The 27,931-nt window shown below is 40.1% G+C and overlaps 1 protein-coding gene across 2 annotated transcripts in view; it reads right to left on the bottom strand.

Moving 5' to 3' along the window:
• The window catches only part of LOC149197816 (AUGMIN subunit 3-like), a 332,310-nt gene extending 307,591 nt beyond the window's left edge, over positions 1 to 24,719 (bottom strand). The window contains exon 1 of one of the 2 annotated variants that reach the window (XM_089405979.1): positions 24,190 to 24,719. In XM_089405979.1, the coding sequence (XP_089262105.1) occupies positions 24,190 to 24,485 (296 nt within the window). In that variant the 5' untranslated portion in view covers positions 24,486 to 24,719. The remainder of the gene's footprint in view (positions 1 to 24,189) is intronic. The other variant, XM_089405977.1, reaches the window with a different exon arrangement.
• Positions 24,720 to 27,931: the final 3,212 nt, after the last annotated feature.

Raw genomic sequence — 27,931 nt, 5'->3', positions numbered from 1 at the left:
CACTAAAATCATAAAATAGAAAAATTATCAAAGAGACCATGACATGTGGGATACACTGCCTAGTTGCCAGGGATGCCTTGGATGAGAACATCCATCCCATTTGCTGGGAGAGAGATTTCTGTTTAACATTGCATGTTATATGGGTAATAGGACCCATTCTCTGCAACCCTCTATATACTAGGTGCCAAATCCACTCCAATTGCATTACATGCTAATGGGAAAAGAGTCATTAGTTACAAATGAAAATTAAGTGTATATGCCGTCCTTTTATCAAAAACAAGAAGGGGATTATGAAGAGGGTTTTGAACAACAAGCACCTTGTGCACGCCCCTTGGCAGGGCAGGTTACACACTACAATTGGCTTGGGTAGAGGAGGGGTGCTGTGTTATTGCAGATCTGTGAACCTCCATTTTCACATATGGAGATCAATCCGCATGATCACAACAATTGCTAGCTAAACAACATAGGACAGATATGTTTTTTGGGCGTAAATCTAAGAACCCCTAATTGTGATTGAAGGAAAAGACCACTGATGTGATTACTAGTAGATTTAATCAATCAGGATTCTTGATTTTGGGTTTTGGGCAGAATATAGGGCCTTGAAGGCACACATCTATGCAGCTGTCAATCTCACGCATTCGAATGTTAGACCTGAGCCCAATATCCTGAACCATTTTTTCTAAGCGGCAATTTCAATGCCTCTAAGAAGCTGAGAGATTGGGTTTGCCTAATAAGGAGTTTTTTTCATGCAAGGTTTTCAAAGATAGCAATACCGAGATCACTTTCAAGAACCAATGGCAACTCTACCTTTGTCCTCATCAGCTAAAGTACACATTTTAAGGAGGCTGTGGCATGTGCAAGTCTTAGTGAATCCTCTCACTTGCTACCCTAGAGGATTTTACTGTAAACAAAGCGGCCTCAATCCCTATAATTTCCCTTGCTTGTGAGACTTACAAAAAGTGGAATTCTAGCATGGCCATGGCCTGATATGTCACTCAATAGGATCTCGCATCTAGACTTAGCACTTGGACTTGCATCAATGGATTCCTCAAAATTGGATACCTCAACTAAAAGGAGAATCCTACATCCATCCCTATAATTTGTCATTTTTCATTGTGAAATTTGATTTTGCAGGACAGGGAGCACCTCTTCCACTTTAGCCCCTCATTCTTGGTACATATTAGTTCATCCATAAAACCTCATTTTCCCTCCTCTGATCCTTCTATTGATTCTCTATCTCGTATCTTCAGCTCAAATGTGAGTTAGGATTCCCAACTTGTCGCTGTATTTTTGGGTACTTGACCCCCTAGAAACCATTGGAAATGCTCTGCAAAAGTTTTATTTCTACTCCCTGAAAACTCATAAAAGACATATTACATCATATGCAAGGTAGTATGTCAAAATGGACTTCAGAAAAAGGCCTGTAATGTCCCAAGGGGATTTTTCGCCCTTCGGGTTTCTTCAATAAATCATTAATAGAAGTATACATTCATAAAGAGTATGTAGGCATGAATATAAAGATGCAACAGCAATACAATTCTTCAATGAAATCACAATGACTTAGGGCTGACTGCCCAATGAAACAGTGAATGTATCCAACCAGATTGTTCAGTCAATATTCAACAGTTTAACTGTAGTTTACATTATTTTCAATTCTATGCTACTAGATTAATTAACAGCTATCTAATTAACGACAACTTATCTTTACCACTATCACTTGACTCTGCTAGTACTGACCGGTCTGCTTCGCTATTTAAGCCTTGATTGTGGTATAAGGAGGATTTCTTATTGACTGTTGTGAAACTGTAACCAGGGTTCCACAAATTTATTCTTCGCTGCAGATCCTCCTTAAGTTGCCTCTGAAACCCTTCAGGAAACCCTGTCTGAAAGCCGCAGAAATAGCTCAGACTGAGTTGGTCGTAGTGCCCAGACGGTCAGCGCAGGAAGCTTACATAGAAGACCTTATCAGTCCATAGGGACCTCGCATGACCTCAGGTTGCTGCAGGAGACTTTGCAGAGAACCCTAGCGCTGACTCAGACTTGTCCTTCCTGGATGGTCACAGCCCTGGGGAATTGAATGCTGCCTCAGAATAGACTTCGATAACTCCACTGCTTTGAACAGTAGGGCAAAGGTGTCCTCTGTTGTGCTTTCCCTGTCTGGAAGGGAACCCGCTGACCAAGTAATTCCAAGGCAAGTGAGCCTCAGATATGCCCTTCACTAACATGTGCTGCTCCAGTTGGAATATCCACAGACCATTACTGTCCTCGGTGACTTGCAAGATGGCCCTCGCCGTACCAGAACAGCGATTCGGTGGCTAGTAGACCACGTGGTGTCACAGAAAGACCTCATTTCCTGAAACAGAATTTTTGTGGTGATAGGATACCTTCAAGGAGACCTTCGCACCACAGAAAAGCCCACAAGAAATCTGTCCTCTTGCTTATCAGACCAGACCCGAGCTGCTACAAAAGAATATGTTATGCCAGAACAAGGAAAAGAAGGAACTAGCAAGGGTGGGATCACCTCCACAGAAACTAGACAAGGGAAAATAGGGGTCTTAAAACCCTCAGAGCCTCAGGTTCAAGAAAAACAGAGACAATTCAATCCAATTCGATAATGAAAAATTGATTCCAACTCTTCTTTATTTATAGATTTCCTCATGGGGTTTTCTCCTCCCTAATCAAATGTGAGGAGTTCATGCACAACCACCAATTTGGGCTTTTTGCCCCAGCTACCCCAAAACTTATTACCCAATGTTGCCCCAAAACATTGGATAATGGGTTTCTCCCTTTATCAAGGACTATAGCCCAAGGTTACTTGGGAGCGGAAGCGAAAATGGGGAGCAGAAGCGGAAGCGGGTGCGGGAGCGACATTTTCAGAAGCTCCCGGTTTGGGAGCGATTCAGAGAGCGAATTTTTATATAATATATATTTTTTTATATTTTGATGCATATATGTCAACAAAAGCATGTAGAATGGTGAATTACATATAAAAAGCATAAAAACATAGATTGAACCATATAACATCAATCATCTAGAGCCCCAAGAGTTAGCTCAATCGGTCAAATCAAGTGCCTCGCCAATGGGAGGTCACAGGGTCGAATCCCGAAAGCTCTTGGGGTTAGGTCAGTAAATAGGCCGAGGGGTGTTGATGCCTTCGGGTGCGTCCACTCAGTGTTGAACAACCCTGGATGTAGCGGCTACCCATTGACCCGGGTATCCGTGAACCAGAAAGTGAAAAAAACATCAATCATCTAGAAGCTATAATCTTCATCAACCACGTCCACAAGTTAGTAACATACAACATATTGAGTCTCATGATTCATCAATCTTAAAGTTTCAGGCTTTCAGCATTCAATATCTAACATTTATCATCATTGATCACCAAAGTTGTACTTGTAAGCTAAGTGTAACCATTACAACAAAGAATATCTAACATGAAATGAAACAACTTTCAACTTTCACGAAGCATCATATTCATAATTCATTACCAATGAGTTATAATTGCCAACTTCAAACTTCAAAGTTCAAACTTAAATTGTCATATATTGTTTACAAAAAATATCATAATAAATATGAAAGAATCAACAGTTATTAAAACTAGTAGAAAAGAGAAAAGACAAGTAAATCTATTATCTACAGCTTCCTCTTGCTGCCACAAGAAACGTCTAATTTCTAAGCAAATCGTGGTATTGGTGGTCTTCTAGGAGTCTCCTCCCACATAGTCACACGACCAAAACCAGAAAGCACATGCGCTCCACATGAAGATGTAGATGGAGGCGGCGACAGCAAAGGAACAATAGTTGGAACTCAATCACTGGCACTGCTACTAGATCAAGGTTGCATGGTTGTTGTTGCTTCATCATCATCTCTCAAAAGTTTTGCTTCCAATTTCTTCAAAACGTATAGTGCCATCCTCCAAATTATCGTCCTCTAGTTGGTTGTCCCAAAATTTATATGTTGGATCCTCATAAGCCCGATCACAATAATGATCTCAACAACCTCAAGTTGTAGTGCACATAAACCAAGCTTTCTGCCTGGTTTTCATTGAGTTTGTTTCTTCTCACATTATGTATGAAGTTGTAGCCTGTAGGTGCTCCAACACCTCTCTGTAGAAGTATTTACAACCTGTGAGAGAACTTTTTTGCCAATTTTGGCAAAAGTCCCATGCCGCCATATGCTTCCCACCATGTGAGAGCATCAAATTTGTCTCTATCTTCCATTGCATGCAAAGAACCAAACAAACTAGTGAAACAGAAGTATCTGCCTAATTCAAGACGCATATTAGCACACTCCTCCCTATCAGGGACTAGCTTGTCTAATGCTTTCATATATCCCTCTTGTACCTCTAGATCTGTATGGGGTTTGGCCCTAACCCCACCCCTAGGTGCAGGTTGGCCCAACCAAGATGGAGAGTAGTATATTGGCATAAGGATATACACCATTGGCATAAGGATATACGCCAAGGCATGTAGTGGAACATTAAGTTTATTCCACCATTTACACACACAATTGTGAATCATTGTATACAAGTTGGGATCATCTTCTTGAACAATACCTTTTATTTGCCCCAACATGGTATCCATCTACTCATGCACCTCCCCAATCACAAGTTTATCTGTATCTGCAAAACGAATCATGCTATAAATGGGCTTGGTGAATTGCAATACTTGCCTCACACGTGCCCAAAACAGACCATCAAGAGCGGTCTCCTCCACCTATTCAAAACCTTGCTTGTCAGTAGCATTTGTAACCATGTCCTTTAATACCGACCAGTGTGGACTTGATACCATGCTAGCCAATGACTCTCTTACCTTCAAAAGGCCCCTGAAGGTGAGGTAATAGCTAGCAAATCTAGTCTTCGCAATCTTCAACAGCTCCAATCTTGAGTGACTGCAGAAAAGCCCATCAATATTGCTATGATTTGTAATAAATTTTATCATTTGTTTGCCTCTCTTGTACAAATCACCAATCCATTTGTATTGTTAGTTTTTGTTCTTAATAATATCATGCATCAAAAGGTTCATTGTGTGAACCAAACACCCAGACCAAAATATATTGGGGTATTTTATCCTCAATAATTGCTCTCGCTACCTTACAATTAGCAGCATTATCAGTTATGACTTGGGTGACATTGTATGGCCCAATAAGTTCAATTGTTTCAAGTAATGGTCTAGCAATGTTGATGATGATCTTGAACTTCTATGAGTAATCATATGCTAAAAGGAAGATGGCACCACTAACAGACACAGCAAGAACACTTATCAATGGCTTGCCTTTTACATTTATCCATCCATCAAATACAATGGACACCCCATGCTTAGTCCAAGAATTTGTCATTCTACTCAAAGAATGTGATATTTTTGCTTTTTCATGATCAAGTCCAACGATTCTAGCCTTGCCATACCTAGGGCTCTTGTATCCTTTGGGGGCATCATTTATGGCAGAAACCATTTCATGTCAATAAGGTGAGCGAAGAACATTAAATGGTATTCCACATGCATAAAGAAACCGGTAAATTTTTTAATCCACATCATTCCTACACCCTTCGTCAAGGAAATCTAATATGGTCCTACGCCTTAAAGAGATGTTTGTTCTTGTGCCTCCATATCCATTGCCATGGGAGGATGTTGAAGGATTTCTTTGTGCATGTGATTGTGAGCTATTTTAAAAGAAACCCTTTGACTTTTTAGATTTGTATTGGGCTTCCTCCTCTTCCCTTATGTATCTAGCTCTATCTGTTGCTGACACACTTACACAAGCTTTGATTCCTATTGGTTTATCTCCATCCCATGGCCTTTTCCAATAGAGGTGCCTCCTGGCATGGGTATATGAACCTGTGTAAGTTTTGTTGCAATAGTTGCATGTAAATTTAGTGGTTCCACCCCCTTTCCTTGCTTCGGGCCTAGAAACATATTTCCACGAAAGGGTTTGGTCTTGTTTAGTCTTTGGGGCCTCATCATGTCCACTATCTTCCTCCTCACCAAGGTACTCCTCTTTAGGGTTTTTATCAAATCCACTATACCCCACTTCTTCATCCTCTTCTTCATCATGATCAACCCTCCTTCTACTCTCCAACACCATAATAACCAAAAAAGGAACCAACAAGAAGAAAATGCCAAGCCATATAGCCATGATGTTTGAATTTTTGAGTTTGCAAAAAAATGGAGGAATGGGAATAGGAATGGGAATGGGAAATAGAGAAAACAAAAAAAATTGGGAGCGAATTGGGAGCGGATTCATGGGGGGCACTCCCCCGCAACCCTGCTATAGCCTATGGGGTTGGATCAATGTTGCACGAAGCGAGAGCGAAGCGGAAGCGTTTTTTGGAAGCGGGGACGCCGAAGCGTCATTTTCCAAAAATCTAGGAAGCGAAGCGTCCGCGGAAGCATCTGCTATATATATATATATATATATATATATATATATTTTATATTTTTTTGCATTTATACTCAAAACAAACATCCCAAATACCAAATTAATTGTAGAAGACATGAAAACATGCATAGTTTTGCATAAATCAAGATAGATATAACATCCATTGTACATTAATGATCTAGAATCTAGATTCTTCTCCTCTTGTCTAGCCTTTGCCTCTACCTCGATTGTCTAGGGATATTAGTCAACATTGCCCAATTTTGATCAAACTACCTAATTCAAGACTTAAAATATGGTAGAAAAAGCTTAACATGTTTGATCGATGATTTTGGCTTGATTGAAAGGTAATTTTTTGCTAAGGGCGTGCCGCGTGACAAAGGAGTTCAACAATTAACACCACCAACACCAGGGTACATATAGGGCTTGGTGCTCTTGATTAAATGCTAATCGCATACCTTCATACTTGATATAATCTAATGAAATGCCACAATCCCATTGATCCTGAATACCTGAAAACTGTTAAGTCTGCTGAATTTTGAATAGGATATGAAATTCTATTTTCTCCATATGAAGTCCAATGAGGCTGGAACCACTCTCAAACATTCTGAGTCATTTCATGGTAATGTTAAAAATTTAAGTAAAAGGATGAAAATGAAAAATAAAGGAGAATGTCACTTTTACTTTAAGAATTTAACATTACCATGAGGGAGCATCTGCTATATTTATATTTCTTTTTGCTTTCATTTGTCACCCTAACCCAAGGTGGACCCACCCCCAACAAGCAAACTCACCTAAAATTTAAAAAAAAATTGAAAAAAAAAAACGATTTTCTAAATGCTTTTCCGGAAGCTTTTCTGGAAGCGTACGGAAGCGTCTGGGAAGCGTCTGGGAAGCGCCTGGGAAGCGTCTGGGAAGCGCTTGGGAAGCGGGAAGCGTCTGGGAAGCGCCGTACGAAGCGCGCTTCGGCGCTTCCAAATTTCCAGGAAGCGGCTAAAAAATCCGGAAGCGCGCTTCCGGCCAAGCTTCCTAGGCGCTTCCGTACGGGACGCGCTTCGGGGCTTGGAACCGGGGGGGGCGCTTCGTGCAACACTGGGTTGGATAGGCTATGTTGATTTTTGTAGCTTGGGAGGCACTCCAAGCCATGAGGATCAAGGATTTGGAGGACAGAGCTCCACAAGTGGCCTTGTGGACTTGAAACCCAAGCTTTGGGTTTGGCACCCATCGATGTTTGGGCCAAAACCATGACGAGATTATGATATGTGATGGATGAGGATGATAGTATATGTCGAGACAAATCCAACACATGAAGAATCGTCCAATTCCAAGTTTTCGTTGTTGAGTAATGAATTTTTGAAGATATTGTGTGGGCTTGTGACACAAAGTTAAGGTCAGCTTGGTGTTTTAGTCACCTTATGACAGTTGGCAAGCCCTCTTGGAAGAATTCGTTGGAGCCCTTGTGTATCTTATAAAGGAGAGTGATGTCAGTCATTAGGGCAAAGAGGAACCAAAGAGGAATTTTGTTTTAGGGCCGCAAGTTAGGGCCGATTCCAGTGAAGGAGAAGAGGCTTAGTTCAGGCCTCTTTGTGACTCTTTGGATGCCAAAATAACCTAGCACTAAGGCCGAGTTTCTTAAGGGATGTTCTAGACTTGTTTGGGTTGCAATTGAGGTGCTTTGGTGGATGGTTATCATCCTTGAAGGAAGTCGCAGACCTGGATTGAAGGCCGCAACCCTAGATCACAATTGTGAGGGGATGTGGATTTGTTTAGAGAGCTGGAAATAAGCCTAGAATCTAGCATATTAGGGAAGCACCCAAGAAAAGGCAGGTCGCAGCAAAACAAGGTGAGTAAAGGTTGTTTTCTATGCTTGGTTATATGTGGGAACCTCTGTTACAAGTAGCTGCAGGGAGCTGTAGCAAACATCGACTGTTTGGATGAGATTTGGGAGACGTAAGGCCTTGTGGAGGAGCCTCTCTCTAGGCAGCAGCATCTAAAAGGTCCAGCAAAGGTAAACAAAGGTGGGGACAGCTTCAATAAGTGTTTTTCTTGTGCCTTGAAGCAGCCCTAAAGTGTTGTAGCAATCTGAGATCCTTGAGAGCCTTGTGGAGGTATCCAAGGTGCCTTGGAAGTCAAGGAAGGTACAACGACTTAGGTGAAACATTTGACAAGGGAAACAGTGGTTTTGGCACTATGGTTTAGAGTTGTTGTGTGTGCCCTAACCAGTCATATACATGCACAAAAATCGAGGGCAAGAGGGCAGCAACAGTATAGTTGTAGATGGTCTCTTGATGATGTGATTTTATGATTGAATTGGTTGATGTTGTTGGACAGGGAGCACAGATCTTGGAGGACTGTTGTGGGACTTTTGGAGGAGACTACAACAGTGTGCTTGCATCCCTTGGCAAGAGAGCAACAGTAGTATGTTGCAAGTGTTCCCTTGATGATGTCCTCGGCGAGGACTAGTTGTGGAGAAGTTTGTTGGCAGCCATGTGTAAGGGTCACATAGGTGTTGGATGCCCTAACTAGGTCATTCATGGATTGTTGGAGGGCAGGGTGAGAGTACACCAAGTATGGATAATGATTGGGCATTTATGGTCTATTGGAGGACAGCGTGATAGTGCCCAAGTTGGAGACCGGTGTGCAACACTTTGATGGAAAAAAGTAGTTGCTAGAGTGGCAGTTGTTGAGCTCATGGGTTTGATCAACCAGGAGCAGTTTGTGCAGCCCTAGACTTGCGTGTGGAGAAGGACTTCTACAGTAGATGATGGGCAATCCTCCTAGCTCGTGTTCATTGTGGGAGATGGACATCTTGCAATGATAGGTGGCAGCCCTCTGTGCCCTATGTTAGTCTTCTTTGGAGCAGCGTAGAAAGACTATAGTGGGCTGAAGTCCCTGAGTAGCTGAGCAACAGTTGGTAGTTGTGAGTTATTCACAAATAGAGTTGTGAACAACTCTATAGGAGTCTCTATGTGTTGTGGCCTTGATGGACTAAGGCACAACTAATGAGCAAATTGGATAGTCGACGTTCAATGGCCAAATGGAATTGGATCATTGATAGAGGCAGAAGCTGCAGATCGGGAGCTGAAGGACCTGGAGGAGCTGAGCGAGCATGTGACAGCCAGATGGTCAAAGTATCTTGTTGAGGGTAGATTGGTTGTCGATGGACAGACACCAAGCCCCAATTTTGTATCCTGTACTAGTAGATCTATGAGGGCCATTATCCCTAGTACGGGAGTCCTATACTATTGTATTATATGTTGATTAATATAACGAAGTTGGGTTGAAAATTGTAAAAAGTTGTCCATATTTTGTGCTCTAGTAGATTTACTGTTGTTTATATTCCGCTGTGCAAAGTAGTATCGTTGAGATTATTGGTTTGGTAGCATCAGATATTTTAAGATTCTATCCTAGACCCAGGATCGTGGAAATTCAACAGGCTATTCCATCCTCCCTTGGCAGTTAATCCATATGGGACATTGTTGAATTTCCACGGCACTAGAGAATCTAGGTTTGGGTCTTACCATCTCTGACACAACCAACTCAAATGCCACAACAAGACTACTTTGCACAGCGGAATAAACACTATAGTAAATCAACTAGCGCACAATAGTGTGACAACCCCATTCCACCACTCCTTTAGTTGGAGAGGTTGTTACTGAAAATCCAACCCCTCTGGTTCAGCTAGAGGAATGGGATACCAGTTGTCTATTATTTATTTTTTTTTCCATAGACAAATATATATACATATATAAAAGTAAAAGTTATGATTGTTGCTAGTTATATTTAATTATAATTATTTAGGTTTAATTATCTTTATTAATATTTATATGTGCCTTATCGCGATTCATATCAATACTTACATTTCTTTAATTTTAATTTAACTAACCCCGCCACTATAACACCGACGATCCCCACCTTGCTATCCTCCTCACCCAATTAGGCTCGGCCACTCAACCCTATCCCTGACCTTTTGTTGATTCGGTGTTGCATTTCGATCTACGATTTGCGTCGGTGCTAGTTGCACAACCGTTAACCTAGACAGGGGCCAACACAATAGGGGTTCCAACTCATGGCTCTGGCCCAACATCAAGCAACCCTCGTTTCCTTCGCCAGATCCAACGGACCAAGGAAATTGTGCCACCCCCCGGCTCCTTCCTGATCACGCCACGAGAGAGGATAGTCACAACAGATGGTTGTGGGCCTTGTCTCTGTCCACCCTACCACTGATTAGTCCACGAGGGATGGTCAAGGGTACCCATTCTGGTCAAGTTGCCCTTCCCTCGCCTAATCACGATAAGGCGTGAAGTGGGTGCGCCAATCAGGACCCTCCACGTCTAGGTCTTCCCTCTGACCAAGAGCATCAGCACATCCGATTAATTTATATGTTGGATCCCTACTCAACTTTGCTGCAACGCAACTTTGCACCACCCTTGCCCATCGAGCATGGGTTCCTTTGGGCTTTGGTTGCAGAGGCTCTGTCATTGACTGGATCTGCACCAGCATTTTTCCATGGCCTCTAAGGGTTGCTAGCCCTTACTGGTGCTACCCCTCCTAAGCTTACAACCGAGCTACTCTTCCCGAGCCCACCAGAGTTGTAAAATACCAAAAGGGCCTTAAAGAGACCAACACTCCTCGATCATCTGCAGGCCAAGGCACACCCTCAAGCCTGCAATGCCATAGCCAGTAGCACTGTGAAGCTTGTTGAAGACCTACAAGAGGCTCTACTGCAAGATCGTGAGTTATAACAGTTTAAAGAGGAAGTCATCCTCGACTTTAACTTCGGCCTCATAAACTGGTGTATAGGCTTGTAACCAATATATAGTTATACATTCATCAATACATGTATGCACAAGCCCTATCAACAGGTTGCCTTTATTGTAACTCCTATTTTTTAATAAAATGGCTTTGTATCTTGAGTACTTGTAACGATAGAATCTAGTTCTATGAACCATACCAGTGCCTTGCTCTGTGCAAGTTTTTATTGTTTATTATGTGAAAGTTTGGTTCAGTCCTATAGGGACCATTTCTGATACTTTAACCTTTTCCTTAGAATGTTAATTAGTCATGTTCAGCAATGGTACTGTAACTTATTTCAGAGGTATAATAAATTAAACAGAGAAGCATTATACTCTATTCAGCATGTTCATGAGCGCCATTCAATCCAGAACACAACACATATTCATTCATCATATGTGCACCATTCAATCCAAGAATGCAAACACATACTTAATGACATTGCAAGCACAAGAACACTTATCTTATAAAATTTTGGGCAACTGAGTCTGGGACAAGGACTCTCCACCCAACCATAGACAATTACAGCCAAGCTCACTTGCAACTGTCACCCCTGACCTAGATTCAAGAGACTGAGGGGCTTGCTTCGGGGATAAAACACCAACTTCCAAGTAAAACAAGGACTCCAAAGGACCTCCCTCCTCCCCTCACCAGCAACTCGGCACTCAATAAAACACAAGGAATCCAAAGGTCAGTTGCCTCCACCCCAAAGATATCAAGGGAATCCAGAGAGTAACCTCTCCACCCTTAACCAACACACAGTGGTTCCACCCACCTAGGGGAGTCCAGAACCCACTGTAAATCAACAACAATAAGGTTTCAAAGGCTCTCCCTCCAGGATTCCAAGGACATAATCATCCACCCGCATCACTGAGGGAATCCAGAGAAAATAATCTCAACCCTCTGGCTTTATAGGGACTTGAGTGGTACTGTTCCTCACCAAGGAGAAACCACCTGTCTACCACTCTCGCCAACCGAAAACAGTTCACTGTCCTTCTTCTCTCTTCCTGTTGAATGTTGAATCTTGTATGGCTAAACGAGTGAGTGGATAGTTTTGTCTCTCTTGAGTGAATGAGAGAATGAGAATGTCCCTTGCCCCCCCCTTTAAATTTTATTTCTATAAAAATATTTACAATGCATTTTAAAAGAGAACCATGGTTGGGGTTGTCAGAAACCCCTCCCCCTTGAGGGAACATCACCCTTTGTATTCTTTTGCTCATATGCAACACCAGAAATAAAAATGCAGAGACATTGTTTTATGGATCTTTATATACACAGCTTTGTACTGTATTTACTATATATATATATATATATGCACATTTGCTTCAACCAACAAACAAAAAGGGATAATTAGCCTTCATGGCATCAGCCATTTCCTATGTGGCTTCCACTGCACTTTGACTTGCTTTATGGCTCGATTCTGGAGGATGAGACTCCTCTACTCTAGAATGCACAATGGCTCTGCCTAGAACTCTCCCTCTGGTTCCACCTATAGCACAGAACAATCAATCACATGATTAGAATACCGCATATACCCTTTAACCAAGGAAACATGGAAAACATCATGAACATTAACTGGAGGTAAAGCCATCCTGTAGACCACTGGTCCAATCCTCTCAAAGATTTCAAAAGGCCCACAATACCATGGTGTCAACTTGGCACATGAACCAAACCTTAAGGAACTTTTTTGGGGTTTAACTCTTAAATAAACATGTTCCCCAACTTGGAACTCTTTGTGCACCCTATGTTGGTCTGCATAGCTTTCCTGCCTATCCTGTGCCACTTTCAAATTTTGTTTGATGCATTGAACCTGCTATTCCATATCCTTGAGCATATCAGGCCCAACAAGGACCCTATTCATTGGATCACTCTAGCTGATAGGAGTGTTACAACTCCTACCATACAATGCCTCAAATGGGCTCATCTTTATGGATTCTTGGTATCCATTGTTGTAAGCAAACTCTACAAGTGGAAGGTATTCTTCCCACTTCTTGGGCTGATGCATTACATACATCCTCAACATGTCTTCAAGGATCCTATTTGTCCTCTCTATTTGCCCATATGTTTGTGGGTGATACGTTGTGCTAAATGCCAACTCTATCCCCAAACTTGCAAACAGTTCCTTCCAGAACCGTGAAGTAAACTTGGCATCTTTGTCTAATATAATTTTCTTGGGAATACCATGCAGCCTCACAATCTCCTTTATGAATATTTGTGCTACTTCACTAGCAGAATTAGTGGACTTGACTGCTAGTTGAGCCGAGAGGCTCATTCTACAGCCCAGTGTGAAGGAAACGTGTAAGTATGTCCATTTGTCGTAGAACAAAAATATAATATTCTCTAAATAGAAAAGCAATGCCGACTATAATAAAAAAGAAAAAAATAAAATATCCAATGTGGGTTATGAATAAAATATTTTAATATGAATTAATATTGATGTATACTTAAATATATATTAATAACAAAAAAAACAGTTTAATGTGCGCTGATAAAACGGCTCAATGCACATGTTATATAATCTCTATATGTTAATTTTAGGTATGTTCTATGCTTAGAGCAATTTACTTCAATTTTCACAGTTAGCTCAATATCTTTTCCAAATTAGCAATCACATTAGCATTAAAGTAAACTGTAGATAGAACATAAACATAAATCACAGAAGACAAGCCAAGGCGAGAGGACACAAGATGTGGCGCTAGCTAGAGACAAACCTCAATGTGGGGAAACCCTTGATCAATTCTTCTTATATGTTCTTCAATAGTTCAGAAGAAAGAGAGAGAGATAGTACGTTTACAACAGAAGTCAACACTTTGACATATCTAGATAAGAGCATAGATCATCTCTAAGAAGATGATACATGAGATTAGTTGATGACATGTTGTTTCCACTGATTCTCCAAGGTGACTCCACTTATCGTTGTGATTTATTTCATCATCATGTTGCACCTCACCGTGCTGCACCATGCTGCACCCATCATCACTATGTTGCATCTCATCATGCTTCATTAATCATAACTGTACCCATCACTGTACGGCATTATGTGCCATTGTTGCACCATGTTGCCATACTGACCTATGTGCTGGCTGCATCTTGCTTGCTTGTTGTCCCTAGCAGCTTGCTTGTTGTCCCTAGCATGCTTGTTGTCCTTTGCATGCTTATTGTTGCATGCTAGTTTGGCAATTCCCGACAATTCCAGCTTCTGCCCTCTGCATCAGCTTTCCTGACAATTCCGACAATTCCGGTTATTCCCGGCGATTCTGGCAGTTCCCGGCAATTCCAGCTATTCCCGGCAGTTCCAGCTTTTCCTGGCAATTCCCAGCAATTCTGACAGTTCTGGCTTTTCCCAGCAATTCCAGCTATTCCCGGCAATTCCGACTTTTCTCAGCAGTTCCGGCTTTTCCCGGCAATTCCAGCTTTTCCCGGCAGTTCCAGCTTTTCCCGGCAGTTCTGGCAATTCCGGCTTCTGCCCTTTGGATTAGGGCAGAGTTATCCATTAGGATCTCTCCTCCTACTAAAACCCAAAGACAAGAGGAGAGGAAGAGATACCAAGTATGTTGAAATGACTTGAAGGCCACCTCTATTTATACTAAAACGTTGAGCACAAGTGAGGTTTATTTGGTTGTTGGTCGACCTTGACGAATTGTCCCATAACACAAATAAATTCATATCTCCATGAATAATTATCGGAATCGGATGATCTTTAGATCAATCATACACCTCTCGATGAGAGGGATCCAAAAAAAATATCAACTTCCAGTAATAAGATGACCCACATGGATTTTGGCCTTAGTTGCCAAGTTTAACACTCCCTCTCAACTAGGGAGAACTCCATCCGCTGATCCATATGTTCAACTATACTATCTCTGCCATCAGTGCCCTGCACTACTCTGCTCTGCTGAGCTTTGCTTTGCTCTACTCTGCTCTACTGAACCATGAAGAAGAAGAATTGATCGAGAATGTCTCATACCATTCTCTACTGACCCGAAGTCATTTTTATTGATCCCAGACCAATATCACAAGAGAGTGTCTCAAACCACTCATACTGATCCCAGATCAATGGAGGTCATCCTAGCATAAGGAGTACGGTAGATACAACGATGTGTCCATCGATAGTACTACTATGGTCCCTAATTTCCCTGCTCATTGATCAGATGAGAGGTACTTCCCATGAGTCCCAGACTGCATGGGTAGGAAGCCTCAACAAGAAAACTAATCATCCTGTCCACATGAGAACGAATCATCCTGCCCCATAGTCGCCACGGGAGAACTAATCATCCCGGCCCACAGGAGAACTAATCATCCTGTTTCACAGTTGCCACGAGAGAACTGACCATCTCGGCCCACAGGAGAACTAATCATCTTGTTTCACAGTTGCCACGGGAGAACTAATCATCCCAGCCCACAAGAGAACTAATCATCCTGTTCCACAGTTGCCACGGGAGAACTAATCATCCTATTCCACAGTCGCCACGAGGTATCACAGGGGAAGGTTGAACCTATCATCCTGTACATAGCGCACCACCAGGGGAGGGTGAGTCGCCCTGTGGTCGTATGTTGCTCCAGTAAGTACCCCAAGCCCCCCAGAGCTCCCAGAGCTCAATGCATGCAACATGCAAGACCCTTATAAGAAGGTCTCTCAACGACTCCAAGTCGTTCGGGAAAGTCACAAATTTGACCTTTCCCCGAGGCTTTGACAAAATGTCTACGACCTGTACATTAGTCTCAATGCGATGGAGCCTCCTCGCTCATCGACTTACCATATCCCAGATAAGGCAGTATATGATGTCTATCTGTTGGAGAAATCATCGAATACGGGATTCCTCAATAATCGAATCCCCCCTCTGGTTGTCACAGAGAATCACAGTGGTATTCATCATGTGTACAAACAGCTCACTTAAGAGCTTCTGCAACCATGCAGCTTCACACGAGATCATACTCGTAGCTATGTATTCGGTCTCGGCGGTGCTTATAGCAACCGACTTTTGCTTCCTGTTCATCCATGATATCGAAGCAGGATCCAAAGAGAACCAGCACTGAGAAGTGCTCTAGCGATCCTCCACACTGCCTGCGTAGTCAGCGTTCGAATAATAATGCAGTTTCATATTTCCGGCAGTGTATCTCAATCCATGAGAGATTGTGCCCCAAAGATACCTCAAAAGATTCTTGGCACCAATCTAGTGAGGCTCAACCAAATATGAGCTCACCATGCTAACTGCAAAACATATATCCGGACAGAAATTCACCAAGAACATCAACGCAAATGAGTTTACAAAACTCAGAGGCACTTCCCAAATCTGGTCTAACATCACTACCATATAACTTATGAAAGTTAAGAACCTCGAGGTAGTCACAGGCTTACATTTATCAGAAATAGGTCGTCCTCATAAGGTGCTAGTATGAGAGGTCTATCATCCACAACCTTCAAACAATGGTTTGGATCGGCTTCACTCTTAGTGAATCTCAGCTTCATCTGACAGCTATCAATCCTCTCATACTACGCCCGAGGAGTTTTGCTTCAAGCCATAGAGGGCTTTCTTCCACCTGCATACGTGAGATTCCTGATCATCAATCTCAAACCCCTCGGGTTGTTCCAAACCTGTGGACCTACTACATGAGGGGAATGGTCCCCTTGTAAGATTTTCCTTCGGTACATCTCAAACATGTACTTTCATCCTCTTTTTGAATTCAGGCATCCATGTCACCATCTGACTCACAGACCTCCAGTGCTATGTTCAATGGACAAGGTTCCCAGTGGACTTCCTGCAACTTGATACAACCCTAAACTCAAAAACAACTTTAAAATTTCTGTTTTCAAACACATACATTTCCATCGATGAGTGCCACCCTGTAACCTTTGACTTCCATTGCCGAAATGGACACCATGTTCTTCTTGTGATCAGGTATATAAAAGAGATTCTATAAATGAATCGAGTTACCCTCATTCAATTGAGGGGTAACATTCCCTACACCCTTTCTGGGATAGGTGGCATCGGCTCCATGTATAATCCCACGATTGTTTCCAGCTCAATCAAATTAGAGAGTGCACCCTTCTATTCGATGAAGTGCCTTGAAGCACTACAATCAATAAGCCAGATTCCCAAAAAATCAAAAGGAGAGGGGTCAATACAAGATAACGCTTCTTTATCTTATCAAAAACAACATTTGATTCTTCATACCTAGGGTTCCTTGCTTTTTTTGAAGAGTCAGCCATTTCTTTGATGACTTAAATTACCTGTCATTCCTTTGATCATTGAAGATGTCCCTAGAATGATTGTTATCTTCATCAAGAGATGTGTCTCTGCCATTCGGACACTCCTTCGCATAATGGCCGAACTTATTGCAACCAAGGCATCTACCTTTCCTTCCACCCTTAGATCTGAACTTCTCAAATGAAGTGATCTTTAGGTAGGCCATCAGAAACTTTTGCTGCGCTATTCTGATAATATTCTCTGCTTCGACTTCACCCTCGGTGAATTCGAAGAGGGATGAGGAATCCACTGATCCTTTTGTCTTTTCCCAACTGTCTTCAGTGATTGTTCTTTCACTCTTGCTTGGGCATTGTCTTCACCTCAGCTCCAATACCATGTTAATTTTAGGTATGTTCTATGCTTAAAGCAATTTATTTCAATTTTCACAGTTAACTCAATATCTTTTCCAGATTAGCAATCACATCAGCATTAAAGTAAACTGCAGATAGAACAGAAACATAAATCGCAGAAAACAAGCCAAGACAAGAGGACACAAGATGTGGCGTTAGCTAGGGACAAACCCCAATCTATGTCACAGGGTTCGGCGAACCTGAAGCTTCAGGTTCGAAATTTGGCGAACCTGAAAAAAAATTTGAAGTTTGTTCAGGTTCGCCGAACCTGAAATTCGAACCTCAAGTCGAACCCGAACCTCATCAAACTTTATCGAACCTCAACGCGAACTTAAACGAATTTTTTGAGGTTCGACGGTTTTCTGGCTCCTGCCTTAAGCTCCGCAGGTCCTTTAATACAGCGAATTTTTTTCTACCTGTAATAGGCATTCCTATCCTACATACTTCCATTATGCAGAGTTGATGGTTGCAATTATCTTTGATGTTGTTAGCTTATTGGTAGTGAGCTTTGGAAAATAAATGGTTGAATTGCCTTTGGACTATTTAGGATTTGGACTTAACATGATAATATATTATTTCATAAAAGCCAAGGTGAACTCTTAGCTCAAAAGCAATTCCACATGTTGGGAAGTTAGATTGTATTGGGTAGAGAGGAGTCCACGACTCCATTAGCACTCTGGCCTCAAATCATTTACGAAGATATCCTGTTGTATGTTTCATTTTTATTGCATGATATATAACGGTTTAATGTGAATGACTATTCTTTTACTTTTTGGTGAGGGCTTCATATTGTTAATGAATGGAATGTTTTCACATTATTGTTATTCATATATGCAATTTATGCATGCATATTGTTACATCTAGGGAGCATAACACTCTTGTTATTGTTTGGCGTAGTGTGGCGCTGCTTTTTTTTGTTTAATCGTAGGATTCATATCTGAGGTGCATGTTGATTGTTGTGGACAAGGCAATCTATCGATAGGGCTGTTATAGGATTGTATAAAATGAGGGTTGTAATAGGATGTATAAAAACACATCAAAGTTTTGGTTGATTGAGAGTGGAGAGGTTTTGGATAAACATCGGTGGATATACTTGGCAAGTAAAGATCTAGTGGCACTTAACAGCCGCTGCAATTATGCAAATAATAATAATGGTGATTTTAGGTTAGGCTAGTTTTCTAAATAGCTCGGCTTCAATAGTTCAATCTATGTTCCTCACATAGTGAACTTGGAGGAGCTTTGAAAGTCGTTGAAACATCCAATAAAAGCTCAACTTCTGCTTTCATTGCTGCTCTTTTGTATGACTTAAGGTGACAAAGCCTAGCATCTGTGGACAGTGGACAATAATTTTGTGTGTAGTTTTGATTTTTTGAGTTATTATTGTGCTTTTTCTGAGCCCTTTTTAGTCATTCTCACAGCTTTAGTCATAGCTTTATTGCATTTTCCCTTGACATGTAGCAGTCTGTACAGTTGTTCTCACTTCTTGAGTAATAAAAATATTGTGTATTACTTGTTTTGATGTGCACCATTTTTGTGGGCTGTAGCTGAATATTTTTGTACTGCAATAGATATATTATTGAGCTTTTATCTGTTTTCTGCTTCTCTTTGTCAGCTTTGGAATTGGTTTTTTTTTTTTTAATTGTTGAATTTTTTAACAGTCACTCTCAACTTATTGAATCACCGATGCACTATGTATTTGCTATACACTGACAAATCCTTACACAACAAATCATGCTTGCACTGTTACTATCATATTACTAGTATTTGACATTCATTTAAATTTTGAACACTGAAAATTATGTCATTTCTTTTTGCAAACTACTATTGTGTATGTTTACATTTAACTATTCATGTATGTTTACTAATAAGAATTTGTATTCATGTGTTTATGGATCGATTTTGAATTTTCTATTATTTTGTCATATAGATATATATATATATATATATATATATATATATATATTGAAAAATATGCATAGTCGAACCTAATGCTGAACCTCATTCGAACCTGATCGGAAAATTCGAATTCGAATCGAACTTAATCGTTGTCGAACTCGAATTCAAACTCGAACCATGTGACATAGACCCCAATGTGGGGAAACCCTTGATCAATTCTTCTTATATGTTCTTCAATAGTTCAACAGAGAAAGAGAGATAGTGCGTTTACAACAGAAGTCAACACTTTGACTTATCTATATAAGAGCATAGATCATCTCTAAAAAGATGATACATGAGATTAGTTGAAGACATGTTGTTTCAACTGATTCTCCAAGGTGACTCCTTCACTTATCGTTGTGTTGCATTTCGTCATCATGTTGCACCTCACCGTGCTACACCATGTTGCACCCATCATCACTATGCTGCATCTCATCATGCTTCATTAATCATGACTGTACCCATCACTGTACTGCATTATGTGCCATTGTTGCACCATGTTGCCATACCGACCTATGTGCTCACTGCATCTTGATTGCTTGTTGTCCCTAGCATGCTTGTTGTCCCAGCATGCTTGTTGTTGCACGCTAGTTTGGCTGTTCCCAGCAGTTCCGACTTCTGCCCTCTGCGTCAACTTTCCCGATTGTTCCGGCTGTTCCCGGCAATTCCAACTATTCCCGGTAGTTCCAACAATTTTAGCTATTCCGGCAATTTCAGCAGTTTCCAGCAATTTTGGCAGTTCCGGATTTTCCTGATAGTTTCCAACAATTCCAGCGTTTCCCAGCAATTCCCGGCAGTTTCGACTTTTCCGGACAGTTCCGGCTTTTCCCCGCAGTTCAGGCAGTTCCGACTTTTCCCGATAGTTCCTGCAGTTCCAGCTTTTCCGCTAGTTCCAGCTTTTCCCGGTGGTTTCGGTAGTTCCAGTGTTTCCCAGCAATTCCGGCTTCTGCCCTCTAGATTAGGGCAGCGTTATCCATTAGGATCTCTCCTCCTACTAAAACCCAAAGACAAGTAGAGAGGAAGAGATCCCAAGTATGTTGAAATGACTTGAAGGCCACCTCTATTTATACTAAAACGTTGAGCACAAGAGGGGTTTATTTGGTTGTTGGCCGACCTTGACAAATTGTCCCATAACACAAATAAATTCATATCTCCATGAATACTTATCAGAATCGGATGATTTTTAGATCAATCCCACACCTCTCGATGAGGGGGATCCAAGAAAAATATCAGCTTCCAGTAATAAGATGACTCACATGTATTTTGGCCCTCGTTGCCAGTTTTAACACTATAACACTCAAAAATACAATTTAAACAATAAAAAATTACACATTTTTTTTTGCACTCTAAAATAAGTTTGCACCTGAAAAAATTTGATCCTTCTCAATTCATGTTAGATCCATGGTTAAAATGGATCTATGCTGGTGAAGTAGCACAAATCTATGGGGAACCACTTGAGCAGGAGCAGGTGGCAAAAATCCTGTGGATCCACTTGACGGCAGGTCACTGAGGGACACCAGCTTTCAATACAAGAGGCAGATTCATCCAGGAAAGCAATTGCTAAAGAATGAAATGAAATGTTAAGTAAAAGTACACTGAATGAAAATGAAATAGCAGTTAGCACCCTTAAGCAAGATGCATAGTTATCCCTGCCTCCAAAGGCGGATGGGTAGGGTAAATCAATAAACCAGAGAGAGAAAAGAAGGATTCAGATCTATCTGAGATTCTGAATAATAAGTGTCAGCCAGACCAGACGGAGTATCCAAGTCTAATAACAAGGATTGGATTGAAGTGGAGAGGAAAAAGGAAAAGAAAGACAGCAGGCCTGTGAAAATGAATATTCGATCAAGAAAAGGAAAGGGTTGATACTCTGTCATGTTCAATTCCTCAAAATTTATAAAAGTTTTGACAAACTACAGTCAACCTGAAGCTTGAGAGGAGTTTCGGTAGGATTAGTATGTTTAGATTTTGATGAACATTATGGGCTACAAGGCAATCTAAGGCACTCTGTTTGATAAATGTAATTCTTATTAAACGTCTGATCAATAAATTCCTTATTTATTAAGAAAATAAATTGTTAGCAAATGAAAATATTATTTCATGATTCATAACAATGAGAGAATTCTACATTGAATTTCTCATGTTCCAGTGTTTCCAGTTAAGATTGAAACTTAATTTAACAAAGAGTCAGAATTCCACACAAAATATCAACTACAAGAATGACGAAAAAGATAATAGAAGAGTGATTCATAATACTCTAATCAGTCTTATTTTAATGGCACACATTGGTTTTGTTTGTAGCACCAAAATTTTATTCAAAGAAACAGCAACTTTGAAAAGAAAAGATTAAGAGATAAAATCATTTAAAAGAAAAAATTATGTTCGAATGTTACCTTCAATATTAACCAACGTGAGGCACTGGCAAAGAGATGAAGCTAGCTAATATCATTCTACAGCAAAATGTTATTGCCTTGTGCTCCAGAACTATGGGCAAAGGAGAAAAAGCATTAGCAAAGAATTTCTCAAGGCAAAAAATATCTTCCATTAAACCATTACTTGCTTAAGAATGGCCAATGTCTATTTCCTCTCGAGTAATGTTAGCAAGATTGAACATATAATGTCATTCTGCTGGTGTTCTGCCCATATTACCCACAGCATTTTGCATTCTGATATTCTGTCATTCGACAAAATATATGGATGAAAGTACAAATAATATATGGATGAAAGTACAAATAAAACCTAGGCCATAAAAGAGACATTTCATGCATGGAAGGATAATACCACACATTGCACTTGAGCATTTGCGTCTACCCATTTAATTGGCATGAGTTGCATGTGTAACAGGGAATTGTTTCCTAATCACACAGGCTTGATTGGGGTTTACAGCATCAGGTACTTACTACTGAAAATAGGCACTCCGCAAGGACACCTCTGCTACCCAACAAAAAAAGCAGCAAGATGAACATCATAAATTATAGCAATAGCATACACGTAGTATCATAACCAATATTTCAAGAGTCGCAGAAAATGGGGAGGAAATGTTTTGAAAGAAAATTTCACAAATTATCCAGTAAAATCCAAACACAACCACAGGCCCCCGGTATGAGAATAATCTAACTGAGCAGGCCAATATTGTACATGTAAAAGATAAGGCCAATCACAAAACAGTCTCTTATAGCCACTGGCGCCCTAAAAAGAGTAACCAAGGGACCCTGCAACAATTATGACAGGAATCTAATCAATCTTTATGGCACGAATTGACGTCTTGTCAACTGGGTTTTGATATGATGGTAGATCCACCAAGGTTCCAATTAGTTAGAGGCATGTTTAGCCCCTCCCATCCACGAAGGTTCGAATTACCTAGAGGCACGTTTAGACCCTCAGAAGCCCCTCAGAGACAATCTCACAAATTATCCAGTAAAATCCAAAGACAACCACCGCACCCTGGTATGATAATTATCTAACTATAATTATACTGAGCAGACCAATATTGTATATGCAAATGAGAAGGCCAATCACAAAACAGTCTCTTATTGACACTAACACCCTAAAAAGAGTAACCAAAGAACCCAATAACATTTATTACAGGGATCTAATCAAACTTGAATTATGGCACGAATTAATCATTTCTGGTCTGAAATAGGGTATGGAAATTGACGTCTGGTCAATCCGGTCTTGAGATGAACCGAGGTTCGAATTCCCTGGAGGCACATTTGGCCCCTCCCATCGGCCCAGGTTCGAAACCCCTAGAGGCACGGTTAGCCCCTCACAGACCGTTCTGCCGGTGCGAGTGGGTCATTTGATTCGGCAACCAATATTTACAGTGTTATTGACCCATTAATGTGCGGGGATGTGTATGCCTACCGCTGGATAATGTACTTGCCTAAATCCAAGTGTGGGATATACAGCCCCGCCCATAGCACAGTAAATATTGCTTGCCATTTGATTCAGTTAGATTTAGCAGCGAGACCAGGCGAATTTGGCAAAATGGCTAACCCCAACCGGAGAATAGAGGCTACATTTCACTGTAACACCCATTCCATTGCAATACTTCCAGCTCGGGAAAACATCTTGTATAAAAAAATAAAAAAAAAATTAAAGAACATTGCTGTCTGGTTGGAGATCAGTCCTAGTGCTCAGCATTTTATATCCCATTGCTCTAGAAAGACTTTCCAGACATTAGAGATTTGTCTCTAAGCTAATAACAGGGCGGAATTGCAAGCAACCAGATTTGGAAAACTCTAATTCTGATTTAGACTTTGAATTTACAATGATGCATTTTAATGATGTTCTGCTCGAATATGTTCTACACCTAGGTTGGAATCAAGCGAGAACAGAACAATATGCGTGGGATTTCGCGAACATTATTTCACATTAATTCCCAATTCGCAATGAAACAACTCCACGCTCGGAATCACAGCCATAAACTATGCATATCTTCATTGATTTCACCACTGTTACTGGATACTGGAAGAAATGAAAAAACTTACTGGGCGACCTCGAGGGGCGACAGAACATTAGAAGGGCGGAGGTTTGAGCAGAGCCAATCGAGTAGAGGTCGAGCCTCCTCGTATTGAAAAGGCCATTCGAAACTATCAGGATCCAAACCCTCATAATCCTCATACCCCAATTCCCCTAACAGACTGCAAAGCCTCGCGCCGCTCATTGTTTCCTCGCCACCGATTTCAAGGCCAATCCGTCTGTTGGTTGAGCTGCTCTCTGTAGGTTGATCACTTGGGCCAAAGGCTCGTTGATCGTGCTTCACATGCTTATTCCCATTATTCATAGAGTAGGAAGGAAAATATGGGAATGATTGATGCAAGGCATTTTTTGAGCTTTTCTCTTTTGTACTTGGGCCTGAGTTAGCGATCCAAAGCAAAGGCGATTTCAAGAAAGGCCTGTCCCTGGGTTGGTTGAGCTGCTCTGCGTAGGTGTATCACCTGGGCCAAAGGCTTGCTGATTGTGCTTTCACACGCTTATTCCCATTAGTCACAGAGTTCGAAGGAAAATATGGGAATCATTGACGTAAGGCATTTTTGGAGGTTTTTTTATTTGTTCTTATTATAAGAATTATTTAGGGAATAAAAATCGGTCAAAGGTTATTGTATTTTTCATTTTACCATTTCAAATGCATTATGAATAAAATATTTAGATAGATATAATAGTTTAAAGTGTTTTTTTGTTTTTATTTAATTTATATAGTTTACCTAATATTATGTATTGTTTTAATAATATGATAAAAAAATGCCATATGATTTTAAAGATATTAATATTTATTAAAATAATAGTAAAAATATTGTTGTGTTTTTAATTCACATAAATCTTTCAAATTATATATATATATGTGAGATGATAAGTTTGTGAGAATAATTTAGGCAAAATGACATAAAAAATCATTTGTCAAATGATTTTTTTATGTGATTTTGCTGATATTATTCTCACAAACATATTATGGATCACAGAAGTCTAAATTCTATAATGATATGATATGTTAAATAAATAAATAAAATACTAGGTTAGCTAATAATATTGAAAATAAACAATTTTTTATTTATTTTCTAGATATATAAATATTTAATTTTAAATTTGAATTTCGAATTGAATTTTAATGGTTTGATCATTAATATTTTTTGTATTGATATGGTAGCCGTGTGATGTGTACGAGTAATGTAAGAAATTCTGTCAACATTTTTAAATGCTTGCTCAATTAAAGAATAATAAAAAAGTGAAAATTAATATAGAGCTCAATGTCAAAGATGAGGGTAAACATTTAAATGTTGTCTCAATTAATAATAAAAAGTTAAAAGTAATAAACAAAAAGTTAAAAAATAATATAAAGCTTAGTATTGAGGATAAACATTTAAATGGTGGTTCAATTAATAATAAAAAGATAAAAGTAATAAAATTCAATTGGTTATATTTTGAATTTATTGATTGATAAAATTGAGAATAATTTTTTAGATAATAGAAAATCATAATAAGCATATCACATTAAAAAAATATTATTAGTAGTTATAAATTATGATTTATTTTATCCTATAAATTAAAATAATGATTTTATAACTATATTTAAATTTAATTATTAAACACATAAAAACTAAAAATAATAATTTATTATCCCTTATGGGGGAGTCAGACCAGGACAAGCACCTATCACATGACGGATGCGAGTTGTTTAGTGTTTTCCACCCATCATGTGACGGATGTCAATTGTTCAGTGTTTAAGGCAGGGGAGGGCAGGGCAACAACCCCTCCACCACGCCATAGCTAATTCCCCTAAGTTCACGTGTGTGAACCGTTCATTCCCTTCGGTCTGCATTTGTTTCAACGTGATGGTGTCGCTCCTCCTCTAGTTATATCTTATAGATGGCAATTCCCTCCAGTTGTCTTCCATTTTTTTGTGCTTTGCGTGCCTCTCCCTACTAGGATCCACTTCAGCTTCTTCTCCAGGGTGTGGGTTTGTTCTATACACTACAATTGTGCTTCAAGCATCATCCTCTCACTTGCTTAATGTATTCAAGAAACTTTCCTTCTTCGTTTGCAGTGTGTTAGGGGAATTGGGGTATGAGGATTATGAGGGTTTGGATCCTGATAGTTTCGAATGGCCTTTTCAATACGAGGAGGCTCGACCTCTACTCGATTGGCTCTGCTCAAACCTCCGCCCTTCTAATGTTCTGTCGCCCCTCGAGGTCGCCCAGTAAGTTTTTTCATTTCTTCCAGTATCCAGTAACAGTGGTGAAATCAAGGAAGATATGCATAGTTTATGGCTGTGATTCCGAGCGTGGAGTTGTTTCATTGCGAATTGGGAATTAATGTGAAATAATGTTCGTGAAATAATGTTTTCTAACACAACAAACCTTCAATAAATTGAATATTTCTAAATAACTATGTTGTGGAACTCTATGGAGTGGACTTATCAAATGCTTATCAGCATCTATTTACAATTCATTAATCAGTTGGGAATGATTTTATGACGTGCTCTCACATTAAATAACAAGGGAAAACTAGAGAAGGCTTACAGCTAGAAATATATGAATTCCGAGTAATAATGTGTTTGTATCCTCATTTCTTTAAGCTGAGAGAGTATTTGGAATGAGCCCCCTTTCGAAATATTACATAAATCTTCAACAAAAAACAAAACAGAAGAAGACTAGTCTTCAAAACTCCAACGTGCTTGTTCATGAGGTAAAAAGCAAAAGCATGATAAATGATGATACAACCGTATCTCGTGAGGGCGTGAGGGCTATGACAATGGAATAAGAAAGGGGCAGGTAGTCTTTAACCAGGATTTTTCACCTGAGAAATCAAATGGATTTGTTGCTTCTAAATATACATTTTTATCTTTCTATCTTCCGACGTCATAAAGTAATGCATCGGTAAGAGACGGTGCAATCTTGGAAACAACGTTGGAAGTTTGTTCTCCTGGTTTTATAAAAGTGGTTTTTCAAAACCACCCGAATGGATTTGTTGCTTCCAAATGGATTTGTTGCTTCTAAATATACATTTTTATCTTTCTATCTTCCAACGTCATAAAGTAATGCATCGGTAAGAGACGGTGCAATCCTGGAAACAACGTTGGAAGTTTGTTCTCCTAGTTTTATAAACGTGGTTTTTCAAAACCACCTGAATGGATTTGTTGCTTCTAAATGGATTTGTTGCTTCTAAATATACATTTTTATCTTTCTATCTTCCGACGTCATAAAGTAATGCATCGGTAAGAGACGGTGCAATCCTGGAAACAACGTTGGAAGTTTGTTCTCCTGGTTTTATAAAAGGGGTTTTTCAAAACCACCCGAATTCGAAAAAATTGAGCGGTCGAGACAATGTTCGAGACAATGTTTCATTGCGAATTGGGAATTAATGTGAAATAATGTTCGCGAAATCCCACGCAGATTGTTCTGTTCTCGCTTGATTCCAACCTAGCTGTAGAACATATTCGAGCAGAACATCATTAAAATGCATCATTGTAAATTCAAAGTCTAAAGCATGATAAATGATACATCGGTAAGCATGATAAAGCATGATAAAGCATCATTGTAAATTCAAAGTCTAAAGCATGATAAAGAATAGAGTTGTTCAGTGAAGGAGGTGGCGAGGAAACAATGAGCGGCGCGAGGCTTTGCAGTCTGTTAGAGGAATTGGGGTATGAGGATTATGAGGGTTTGGATCCTGATAGTTTCGAATGGCCTTTTCAATACGAGGAGGCTCGACCTCTACTCGATTGGCTCTGCT

The sequence above is a fragment of the Pinus tabuliformis genome, chromosome 2_2 (genome assembly GCF_031772625.1).
Source record: "Pinus tabuliformis cultivar Carrire ecotype Pingquan chromosome 2_2, CPIR1, whole genome shotgun sequence".
Taxonomy (NCBI): domain Eukaryota; kingdom Viridiplantae; phylum Streptophyta; class Pinopsida; order Pinales; family Pinaceae; genus Pinus; species Pinus tabuliformis.
The sequence above is the reverse complement of the archived record's forward strand: the minus strand, read 5'-3'. Positions and strand labels throughout refer to the sequence as shown.